At 46.9% G+C, this 12604-nt stretch overlaps 1 protein-coding gene across 1 annotated transcript in view; it reads left to right on the plus strand.

Annotated features, from left to right (window-relative positions):
• Window positions 1-1352: 1352 nt before the first annotated feature.
• The window catches only part of ncf1 (neutrophil cytosolic factor 1), a 20293-nt gene continuing 9041 nt past the window's right edge, over window positions 1353-12604 (plus strand). Inside the window, exons 1-6 of the mRNA XM_072462115.1 lie at window positions 1353-1450; window positions 3448-3528; window positions 4698-4773; window positions 9153-9318; window positions 9390-9448; window positions 9531-9653. Coding sequence (XP_072318216.1) covers window positions 1379-1450; window positions 3448-3528; window positions 4698-4773; window positions 9153-9318; window positions 9390-9448; window positions 9531-9653 — 577 coding nt within the window. The 5' untranslated portion in view covers window positions 1353-1378. The remainder of the gene's footprint in view (window positions 1451-3447; window positions 3529-4697; window positions 4774-9152; window positions 9319-9389; window positions 9449-9530; window positions 9654-12604) is intronic.

The raw sequence follows: 12604 nt of genomic DNA on the forward strand, positions 1-12604 counted from the left end.
TCCCTTTTTCTTTCATCAGTCTGATCTTTTGGCCACAGTAACTGTAAATAAAACATGATATGAGGAGGGAGGAGACGAGGAGGCGAAAAGAGGGGAAAAGTCGCACAAACATCGCACAAACGTCGCACAAACGTCGCACAAGCGTCGCACAAACATCGCACAAACGTCACACAAATGATACAGAGTTCTTGTACTTATTTAATATCTATAATTACTGTTATAACAGATAAACTGCGAGGAGGCGAAGGAGGAGACGAGGAGGCGAGGAGGCAGGACACGAGGAGGCAGGAGACGAGGAGGCGAAGAAGGAGGAGACGAGGAGGCGAGGAGGCAGGACACGAGGAGGCAGGAGACGAGGAGGCGAAGAAGGAGGAGACGAGGAGGCGAGGAGGCAGGACACGAGGAGGCAGAAGACGAGGAGGCGAAGAAGGAGGAGACAAGGAGGGAGAAGGAGAGGAGGCAGGAGACGAGGAGGGAGGAGACGAGGAGGGAGGGGATGAGGAGGGAGGGGAGGAGGCAGGAGATGAGGAGGGAGGAGACGAGGAGGGAGGAGACGAGGAGGCGAAAAGAGGGGACCGGGAGGGAGGAGGTCAGAGACGAGGAGGTCAGAGACGAGGAGGGAGGAGGTCAGAGACGAGGAGGTCAGAGACGAGGAGGCGAAAAGAGGGGACGAGGAGGGAGGAGGTCAGAGACGAGGAGGGAGGAGACGAGGAGGGAGTAGACGAGGAGGGAGGAGACGAGGAGGCGAAAAGAGGGGACGAGGAGGGAGGAGGTCAGAGACGAGGAGGGAGGAGACGAGGAGGTAGGAGACGAGGAGGGAGGAGACGAGGAGGGAGGAGGGAGGAGGGAGGAGACGAGGAGGGAGGAGACGAGGAGGAAGGAGACGAGGAGGGAGGAGGTCAGAGACGAGGAGGTCAGAGACGAGGAGGCGAAAAGAGGGGACGAGGAGGGAGGAGGTCAGAGACGAGGAGGGAGGAGACGAGGAGGGAGTAGACGAGGAGGGAGGAGACGAGGAGGGAGGAGACGAGGAGGGAGGAGGGAGGAGGGAGGAGACGAGGAGGGAGGAGACGAGGAGGAAGGAGACGAGGAGGAAGGAGACGAGGAGGGAGGAGACGAGGAGGTGGGTGTTATGTGGGAACATCAGACTCAGTAGAAACATAAATGGGAGCGTGAGCTTCAGTTCTGCTTCACTGAACAGGAAGTGAAGCGACCGGTTCCTTTTCCTCGTCGTTTAGGATCGATTTGAAGCTGAAACCGCAGCAGAGGAAGTGACGTAAGTGTAAAACAAACCTATAAAAGCCTCGTCCGTCTCCTTCAAACGTTTCATTCATCTACAGTCCGGGTCGCTCCTGCACTGACCTTGACCGTTGCCGCGGCGATGGAAGAAGTGTACGTCAGGCACGTGGTGATGCTCGGGTTCGAGTGGCGCAATTCTCCGAGTCGACACTACGTAAGGAACAGTTTAGTTAAACTTTATGCGTCCATTTGCTTCTTCACTGTCGGCTGCGCGTCTCGACATAGATTTATGAAGTTTAAATACATAAAGAAAGAAGATTTGAAACTCAAATTTATTCGTAATTCTAGTCTAGATGTTTATTTGCAACGTCTTTTACAAAATAAGTCTGCGCGTTACGTTTCAATATTTGAGCTTTACCGTCCTGTTCTCGCTCCCTCGTGTGACAGATTCTGATGGTGTGCTGAACCTCGCAGGTGTTCGGGCTGATAGTGCTTGGAACCTTGCATGTATCCAGGCTGATGGTGATTTGAACCTTGCATGTGTCAGACTGATGGTGTGTTGAACCTTGCAGGTGCAGGCTGATGTTGTGATGAACCTTGCAGGTGTTCAGACTGCTGGTGTGTTGAACCTTGTAGGTGTTCAGATTGATGATGTGTTGAACCTTGCAGGTGTTCAGGCTGATTGTGTTTTGAACCTTGCAGGTGTCAGACTGCTGGTGTGTTGAACCTTGCAGGTGGAGGCTGATGTTGTGTTGAACCTTGCAGGTGTTCAGACTGATGGTGTCTTGAACCTTGCAGGTGTTCAGGCTGATGGTGTGTTGAACCTTGCAGGTGTTCAGACTGATGTTGTGTTGAACCTTGCAGGTGTTCAGACTGATGGTGTCTTGAACCTTGCAGGTGAATCGGTTGATTGTGTTTTGAACCTTGCAGGTGTTCAGGCTGATTGCGTGTTGAACCTTGCAGGTGTTCAGGCTGATGGCGTGTTGAACCTTGCAGGTGTTCAGGCTGATGGCGTGTTGAACCTTGCAGGTGTTCAGACCGATGGTGTGTTGAACCTTGCAGGTGTCAGACTGATGGTGTCTTGAACCTTGCAGGTGAATCGGTTGATTGTGTTTTGAACCTTGCAGGTGTTCAGGCTGATTGCGTGTTGAACCTTGCAGGTGTTCAGACTGATGGTGTTTTGAACATTGCAGGTGTTCAGGCTGATGGTGTGTTGAACCTTGCAGGTGCTCAGGTTGATGGTGTTTTGAACCTTGCAGGTGTTCAGACTGATGGTGTTTTGAACCTTGCAGGTGTTCAGGCTGATGGTGTGTTGAACCTTGCAGGTGTTCAGGCTGATGGTGTGTTGAACCTTGCAGGTGTTCTGATTGATGGTGTGTTGAACCTTGCAGGTGGAGGCTGATGTTGTGTTGAACCTTGCAGGTGTTCAGACTGACGGTGTCTTGAACCTTGCAGGTGGTCCGGTTGGTTGTGTTTTGAACCTTGCAGGTGTTCGGGCTGATGGCGTGTTGAACCTTGCAGGTGTTCAGACTGATGGTGTTTTGAACCTTGCAGGTGTCAGACTGATGGTGTTTTGAACATTGCAGGTGTTCAGGCTGATGGTGTCTTGAACCTTGCAGGTATTCAGGCTGATTGTGTTTTGAACCTTGCAGGTGTTCAGGCTGATGGTGTCTTGAACCTTGCAGGTATTCAGGCTGATTGTGTTTTGAACCTTGCAGGTGTTCAGGCTGATGGTGTCTTGAACCTTGCAGGTACTCAGGTTGATTGTGTTTTGAACCTTGCAGGTGTTCAGGCTGATGGCGTGTTGAACCTTGCAGGTGTTCAGGCTGATGGCGTGTTGAACCTTGCAGGTGTTCAGGCTGATGGCGTGTTGAACCTTGCAGGTGTTCAGACTGATGGTGTCTTGAACCTTGCAGGTGAATCGGTTGATTGTGTTTTGAACCTTGCAGGTGTTCAGGCTGATTGCGTGTTGAACCTTGCAGGTGTTCAGACTGATGGTGTTTTGAACATTGCAGGTGTTCAGGCTGATGGTGTGTTGAACCTTGCAGGTGTTCTGATTGATGGTGTGTTGAACCTTGCAGGTGGAGGCTGATGTTGTGTTGAACCTTGCAGGTACTCAGGCTGATTGTGTTTTGAACCTTGCAGGTGTTCAGGCTGATGGTGTCTTGAACCTTGCAGGTATTCAGGCTGATTGTGTTTTGAACCTTGCAGGTGTTCAGGCTGATGGTGAAGTGGAGCGACCTCTCGGAGAAGCTCATTTACCGGACGTATCCTGAGATACACACTTTCCACGTGAGTCCGGTGTTTCTCAAACTGTCGTACGCGTCCTGCACGTTGAGTTTTTTCTTTGATTCAGAGACAAATCTTTAGTATTTTGGCCTCTTTTGGGTTGTTTAGAGCCACACTATCCATGGTTTAGACTCGTTTATACACTGGTTTAGTCCTTTTGTAGATCAAGTGTGTTTTGTTCAAGTAGAATCTTTTTCCGTAGTGTAGTGGTTATCACGTTTGCCTCACACGCGGAAGGTCCCCGGTTCGAGACCGGGTGGAAACATTTTTATTTTCCCGTCTGTGGCTCTTTATGGATCCACCATATCATGTCACGTGTGCTTTCATTACATAGTGTCCTTTAATATTTAAAGGACACTATGTATGTTTTGTGTTTTCTGTCATGTCTGTGATTTTAATGTATTTTTTCCTGCACTTTGAATTGCCTTGTGTATAAATCGTGCTCCACAGATGAACTTTCTCGGTCAGACATTCGCTCATCTGGAATCGGTGTTAGCGTTCCGTGGACTAAACTAAACCACGCCCTGACATACCGATGTGAGCTCGCCGTGTGAGACTCGCCATGTCGACGTCACACACGGGGGAATGTGAAACCGAGTGATTTCTGAAAAGGGTTGAAAGCTTCAATTTAATTATGTTTAACGTGTATAAATGAATGGTATTGAATCATGTGGTCATAGTGGGAGTGGCTTTGACCACAGAGCTGCAGTTACAGGTGGAAAAGCAAAGAACCCTGACGTGTGTGACCTGCCGAGTCCACAACAACAAATCATCTTGGTTGCATTTTTTGATAGTTGTTATTGTCAAACAGACTCTAAAACACACATGAAAATACAACTAAGACAGTGGCGTTGTTAAATAAGAAAAAAATTGAAATATTAGTTGTAAATATTTTCCATCTAGAATCCTTCAGTCGCAGTTTATCAACATTTATTTGGTCAATAATGTGATTTAAAAAACCTAATGTTCAAAGGAAATCAGGATTTTTCCCGTCCCACGACTGTTAATTAATTGTCAGTTACAGCCCAGAAGTACAGACCTGTGGGCACCTGCCGGCACCTGTGGGCACCTGCCGGCACCTGTGGGCACCTGCCGGCACCTGTGGGCACCTGCCGGCACCTGTGGAGTCTGTCCCTTTCAAAGCTCATGATAAATGTCACTGTTTTGTGCAGAAATCCCTGAAGGAGATGTTTCCCATTGAGGCCGGTCAGATCGAGAAGAGAGACAGAATCATCCCATCACTGCCGGGTACACACTATGACCGTCGCCGGGTACACACTATGACCGTCGCCGGGTACACACTATGACCGTCGCCGGGTACACACTATGACCGTCGCCGGGTACACACTATGACCGTCGCCGGGTACACACTATGACCGTCGCCGGGTACACACTATGACCGTCGCCGGGTACACACTATGACCGTCGCCGGGTACACACTATGACCGTCGCCGGGTACACACTATGACCGTCGCCGGGTACACACTATGACCGTCGCCGGGTACACACTATGACCGTCGCCGGGTACACACTATGACCGTCGCCGGGTACACACTATGACCGTCGCCGGGTACACACTATGACTGTCGCCGGGTACACACTATGACCGTCGCCAGGGTACACACTATGACCGTCGCCGGGTACACACTATGACCGTCGCCGGGTACACACTATGACCGTCGCCGGGTACACACTATGACCGTCGCCGGGTACACACTATGACCGTCGCCAGGGTACACACTATGACCGTCGCCGGGTACACACTATGACCGTCGCCGGGTACACACTATGACCGTCGCCGGGTACACACTATGACCGTCGCCAGGGTACACACTATGACCGTCGCCGGGTACACACTATGACCGTCGCCAGGTACAGACTGTGATCACGTGACCCGTCGCCAGGTTCAGGTCCAGTCCTCGTGTGGCTTAAGGGTCAAACCACAAGGTGAAATCGAGTATTTACATGTTTTTCCGTGAAACCGTTCGGCCCCCTGCTGCTCTCTAGATGTCATTACTTTGCCTGAAATGTTCCACAGTTTGGAATTAAATGTTAAGCAGTGTTTTTATTGCTAAACAAAGCAATAAAAGATCTCAAGCAGGAGGAAAATGTACCTTTTGTCTTAAACTCAACATAAATAGAGACACATTGTGGGCGTGGCATTGAGCCTTGTTATTTGTGTTTTTACTTCTCCTTTTCTAACATGTGAAATCAACGGTTCGTGGCAGGTGTTTCTGAACTGGGCATTTCCCCAAAAAAACGAAAAGAAAAAGGGGATTTTTATGGCAAGTTCAAAATGCAGAGACGGTTATTAAATCAAACAATTATATATGAATTGATTAACAATAAATCAATGGGCGCAGACCACAAACTTGAGGAGAATTTTGTAAGATCTTAAAAAGGTCCAATATGGTATTTTTGAGCCGTTAAAACACACTGTATAATGTGTGTTAAGATATAGTAAAGTTCTCAAATGAACGTTTCACTAAAACAATAACTTTTCTATCTGAGATGTATCATTAGTAAATATCATATCATTCGTCTGTTAAGAAAGTGAAATCCAATAAACCTTTTTAAAAGTCGTACGATCTTCTGACCACAAAGCTAGCGCACGTAGCATCGGAGCACCACGCCCCCTACAGGCGACTGATGGAACTCAAATGCATTTATATAGATTTATATATTTATGATTTTGCGCAGAATTATTCATTTTTTTTAAATCTCAGAGAAAAGCTGAATTTTTAGAGTTTTAATGTCACTTCCTGTTTGTAATTGATGACATCACTGTAGAATTCTACCAATCTTACCTAATGTCACCTTTTTAAATATATTAAAATATATGAGAAAACATGTAATCGTTTTGTGTATTTCACGTTTAGAATGTCTAAAGGGAAAGTTTTTCACCTTTTTCTCCACAAATACCTCTTTGATTAGTGTAAAACTGTGATGTATATGTACGACAGGTATAAATACACCGGTAACAATGCAAGACAACCCTGAACTACTACATTAACTGTGCATTAATAGTGACGTATTGTGTACCGGGGTCATAAAAAATATTAGCGGTCAAAGTGACAAATGGGGGAAATCGTGTTCCGGGCGGTAAAACGTTGTCGATTTTTAACCTTTTCCTGCTTGTATTTTATTAAGTATTACGTCTATCATAAAGTATTACATGTATTACGTGTATCATAAGTATTACGTGTATCATAAGTATCATAAGTATTACGTGTATCATAAGTATCATAAGTATTACGTGTATCATAAGTATCATAAGTATTACGTGTATCATAAGTATCATAAGTATTACGTGTATCATAAGTATCATAAGTATTACGTGTATCATAAGTATCATAAGTACTACGTGTATCATAAGTATCATAAGTACTACGTGTATCATAAGTATCATAAGTATTACGTGTATCATAAGTATCATAAGTATTACGTGTATCATAAGTATCATAAGTACTACGTGTATCATAAGTATCATAAGTATTACGTGTATCATAAGTATCATAAGTATTATGTGTATCATAAGTATTACGTGTATCATAAGTATTATGTGTATCATAAGTATTATGTGTATCATAAGTATTACGTGTATCATAAGTATCATAAGTACTACGTGTATCATAAGTATCATAAGTACTACGTGTATCATAAGTATCATAAGTATTACGTGTATCATAAGTATCATAAGTATTACGTGTATCATAAGTATCATAAGTATTATGTGTATCATAAGTATTACGTGTATCATAAGTATTATGTGTATCATAAGTATTATGTGTATCATAAGTATTACGTGTATCATAAGTATCATAAGTATTACGTGTATCATAAGTATCATAAGTATTATGTGTATCATAAGTATTACGTGTATCATAAGTATCATAAGTATTACGTGTATCATAAGTATCATAAGTACTACGTGTATCATAAGTATCATAAGTATTACGTGTATCATAAGTATCATAAGTATTATGTGTATCATAAGTATTATGTGTATCATAAGTATTACGTGTATCATAAGTATCATAAGTACTACGTGTATCATAAGTATCATAAGTATTACGTGTATCATAAGTATCATAAGTACTACGTGTATCATAAGTATCATAAGTATTACGTGTATCATAAGTATCATAAGTACTACGTGTATCATAAGTATCATAAGTATTACGTGTATCATAAGTATCATAAGTACTACGTGTATCATAAGTATCATAAGTATTACGTGTATCATAAGTATCATAAGTACTACGTGTATCATAAGTATCATAAGTATTACGTGTATCATAAGTATCATAAGTACTACGTGTATCATAAGTATCATAAGTATTACGTGTATCATAAGTATCATAAGTACTACGTGTATCATAAGTATCATAAGTACTACGTGTATCATAAGTATCATAAGTACTACGTGTATCATAAGTATCATAAGTATTACGTGTATCATAAGTATCATAAGTACTACGTGTATCATAAGTATCATAAGTACTACGTGTATCATAAGTATCATAAGTATTACGTGTATCATAAGTATCATAAGTACTACGTGTATCATAAGTATCATAAGTACTACGTGTATCATAAGTATCATAAGTACTACGTGTATCATAAGTATCATAAGTACTACGTGTATCATAAGTATCATAAGTATTACGTGTATCATAAGTATCATAAGTACTACGTGTATCATAAGTATCATAAGTACTACGTGTATCATAAGTATCATAAGTACTACGTGTATCATAAGTATCATAAGTACTACGTGTATCATAAGTATCATAAGTACTACGTGTATCATAAGTATCATAAGTACTACGTGTATCATAAGTATCATAAGTACTACGTGTATCATAAGTATCATAAGTACTACGTGTATCATAAGTATCATAAGTACTACGTGTATCATAAGTATCATAAGTACTACGTGTACTACATGTACTTTCCTTTGTTGCGTTCAGAGTCTTTTCTTCCTCTTTTTGTAGAAAACAGAACTTGTGAAACGGGCGACTTCCCGACAGCGAAAAGAGAAAAGGAGAAAATAACGAGAAGACGAGACGTTATAACGAGTACGAACATGTAAAAGACGTAAAAGAATGTAAAAAGGATTAAAAAAGGACAAAAATAAAAGGAGTAGACAAAAGACAAGACAAAAATGTAAAAAATAAATAAATAAATAAAATAAAGATAATAAATAAAAAAGGAAAAAAACTAACAATGTGGAAAAAAGAGTGTAAAATGTAAGACCAAATTTAAAAAAAATATATGTATTTCAAATAAATAATAATCATAATAAAATGTTCAATTTAAAGATAAAAAGCATTTAGAGGAAAAAAGGAAAAGGTGAAAAAGGAGAATAAAATGTAAGACAAAAAAGGGTAAAATATATGTTTTAATATTAATAATAATAAAATGTTTTAGTTTTTTAAGTGGTCCAAAGTCTGAATCGTTCTCGCCGTCAGAAGAAGCTTGTGGACCTGTCTCTGACCTTTAGACTCGCTCTTCTGTTATTCATTTCCCTGCCACGCCCACTACGCCACGCCCACTACGCCACGCCCACTACGCCACGCCCACTACGCCACGCCCGCTCCCCTGACCCGCCCCCGTGTGTCCAGCTCCTCGGTGGGTGGAGAACCAGCACTCCAGCGAGTCCAAGAAGTCCACGCTGGCCGAGTACTGGCAGGCGCTGCTGCTCCTGCCGCCGCACATCTCGCGCTGCTCCGCCCTCTGCAGCTTCCTCAGCGTCCGAGCGGAGGACGAGAACCCGCACGCCGCCAACACGTACGTCCTAGAAAAGCTTTTGTGGGGAAAAACGTGGGCGTGTCGTGACCTTCCCTCTCACACTGTTCCAGACTCAAGAAAAACCAGACGCCGGTCGAGTCGCGAGAGCAAACCAGAGCCAAAGTGTCAGGTCAGAACTTCTGGACTTGTTCTTCTCAAACGCTACTGGTCAAGCAGCTTTTATGGGTGTGGTTTTTGCTGTGTCCTCGCAGAGATTTCAGGTCCCATCATCCTGGACACGTATCGCGTCGTCGCCGACTTCGCCAAAACGTCCAAGCACGAGATCAACCTTCGCACCGGCGATCTGGTGGAGATCGTGGAGAAGAATCAAAACGGTGGGTTGGATTTCAACGAGACGGGACGATATTGTTTGTGATGCGCTGGACGCCACTGAGGCTCCTGACCAGAGGTGAGGTCAGGAGCCCAGAGTGACCGGTCAATCCAGAGCTTTCCGTCCTTCGCTCACTCGTGAACAAGAGCCCGAGATGAGATCCTGAAGTCCTCAAACCGAACACCGTTGTCTTGTCTGTCCCTCTGAGCCGTTGTCTTGTCCGTCCCTCTGAGCCGTTGTCTTGTCCGTCCCTCTGAGCCGGTGTCTTGTCCGTCCCTCTGAGCCGGTGTCTTGTCCGTCCCTCTGAGCCGTTGTCTTGTCCGTCCCTCTGAGCCGTTGTCTTGTCCGTCCCTCTGAGCCGTTGTCTTGTCTGTCCCTCTGAGCCGTTGTCTTGTCCGTCCCTCTGAGCCGTTGTCTTGTCCTTGTCCCTCTGAGCTGTTGTCTTGTCTGTCCCTCTGAGCCGTTGTCTTGTCCTTGTCCCTCTGAGCCGTTGTCTTGTCCGTCCCTCTGAGCCGTTGTCTTGTCTGTCCCTCTGAGCCGTTGTCTTGTCCTTGTCCCTCTGAGCCGTTGTCTTGTCCGTCCCTCTGAGCCGTTGTCTTGTCCTTGTCCCTCTGAGCCGTTGTCTTGTCCGTCCCTCTGAGCCGTTGTCTTGTCCGTCCCTCTGAGCCGTTGTCTTGTCCGTCCCTCTGAGCCGTTGTCTTGTCCGTCCCTCTGAGCCGTTGTCTTGTCTGTCCCTCTGAGCCGGTGTCTTGTCCTTGTCCCTCTGAGCCGTTGTCTTGTCTGTCCCTCTGAGCCGTTGTCTTGTCTGTCCCTCTGAGCCGGTGTCTTGTCCTTGTCCCTCTGAGCCGTTGTCTTGTCTGTCCCTCTGAGCCGTTGTCTTGTCTGTCCCTCTGAGCCGTTGTCTTGTCTGTCCCTCTGAGCCGGTGTCTTGTCCTTGTCCCTCTGAGCCGTTGTCTTGTCTGTCCCTCTGAGCCGTTGTCTTGTCCGTCCCTCTGAGCCGTTGTCTTGTCCGTCCCTCTGAGCCGTTGTCTTGTCCGTCCCTCTGAGCCGGTGTCTTGTCCGTCCCTCTGAGCCGTTGTCTTGTCCGTCCCTCTGAGCCGTTGTCTTGTCCGTCCCTCTGAGCCGTTGTCTTGTCCGTCCCTCTGAGCCGTTGTCTTGTCTGTCCCTCTGAGCCGTTGTCTTGTCTGTCCCTCTGAGCCGTTGTCTTGTCCGTCCCTCTGAGCCGTTGTCTTGTCCGTCCCTCTGAGCCGTTGTCCGTCCCTCTGAGCCGTTGTCTTGTCTGTCCCTCTGAGCCGTTGTCTTGTCTGTCCCTCTGAGCCGGTGTCTTGTCCTTGTCCCTCTGAGCCGTTGTCTTGTCTGTCCCTCTGAGCCGTTGTCTTGTCTGTCCCTCTGAGCCGTTGTCTTGTCTGTCCCTCTGAGCCGGTGTCTTGTCCTTGTCCCTCTGAGCCGTTGTCTTGTCTGTCCCTCTGAGCCGTTGTCTTGTCTGTCCCTCTGAGCCGGTGTCTTGTCCTTGTCCCTCTGAGCCGTTGTCTTGTCTGTCCCTCTGAGCCGTTGTCTTGTCTGTCCCTCTGAGCCGGTGTCTTGTCCTTGTCCCTCTGAGCCGTTGTCTTGTCTGTCCCTCTGAGCCGTTGTCTTGTCTGTCCCTCTGAGCCGTTGTCTTGTCTGTCCCTCTGAGCCGTTGTCTTGTCCGTCCCTCTGAGCCGTTGTCTTGTCCGTCCCTCTGAGCCGTTGTCTTGTCCGTCCCTCTGAGCCGTTGTCTTGTCTGTCCCTCTGAGCCGTTGTCTTGTCCGTCCCTCTGAGCCGTTGTCTTGTCCGTCCCTCTGAGCCGTTGTCCGTCCCTCTGAGCCGTTGTCTTGTCTGTCCCTCTGAGCCGTTGTCTTGTCTGTCCCTCTGAGCCGGTGTCTTGTCCTTGTCCCTCTGAGCCGTTGTCTTGTCTGTCCCTCTGAGCCGTTGTCTTGTCTGTCCCTCTGAGCCGGTGTCTTGTCCTTGTCCCTCTGAGCCGTTGTCTTGTCTGTCCCTCTGAGCCGTTGTCTTGTCTGTCCCTCTGAGCCGGTGTCTTGTCCTTGTCCCTCTGAGCCGTTGTCTTGTCTGTCCCTCTGAGCCGTTGTCTTGTCTGTCCCTCTGAGCCGTTGTCTTGTCCGTCCCTCTGAGCCGTTGTCTTGTCCGTCCCTCTGAGCCGTTGTCTTGTCCGTCCCTCTGAGCCGTTGTCTTGTCCGTCCCTCTGAGCCGTTGTCTTGTCCGTCCCTCTGAGCCGTTGTCTTGTCCGTCCCTCTGAGCCGTTGTCTTGTCTGTCCCTCTGAGCCGTTGTCTTGTCTGTCCCTCTGAGCCGTTGTCTTGTCCGTCCCTCTGAGCCGTTGTCTTGTCCGTCCCTCTGAGCCGTTGTCCGTCCCTCTGAGCCGTTGTCTTGTCTGTCCCTCTGAGCCGTTGTCTTGTCTGTCCCTCTGAGCCGGTGTCTTGTCTTTGTCCCTCTGAGCCGTTGTCTTGTCTGTCCCTCTGAGCCGTTGTCTTGTCTGTCCCTCTGAGCCGTTGTCTTGTCTGTCCCTCTGAGCCGGTGTCTTGTCCTTGTCCCTCTGAGCCGTTGTCTTGTCTGTCCCTCTGAGCCGTTGTCTTGTCTGTCCCTCTGAGCCGGTGTCTTGTCCTTGTCCCTCTGAGCCGTTGTCTTGTCTGTCCCTCTGAGCCGTTGTCTTGTCTGTCCCTCTGAGCCGGTGTCTTGTCCTTGTCCCTCTGAGCCGTTGTCTTGTCTGTCCCTCTGAGCCGTTGTCTTGTCTGTCCCTCTGAGCCGGTGTCTTGTCCTTGTCCCTCTGAGCCGTTGTCTTGTCTGTCCCTCTGAGCCGTTGTCTTGTCTGTCCCTCTGAGCCGTTGTCTTGTCCGTCCCTCTGAGCCGTTGTCTTGTCCGTCCCTCTGAGCCGTTGTCTTGTCTGTCCCTCTGAGCCGTTGTCTTGTCTGTCCCTCTGA

Source organism: Eucyclogobius newberryi, unplaced genomic scaffold (assembly GCF_026437365.1).
Source record: "Eucyclogobius newberryi isolate DKJ021-1_F unplaced genomic scaffold, fEucNew1.0.hap1 SCAF_37, whole genome shotgun sequence".
Taxonomy (NCBI): Eukaryota; Metazoa; Chordata; class Actinopteri; order Gobiiformes; family Gobiidae; genus Eucyclogobius; species Eucyclogobius newberryi.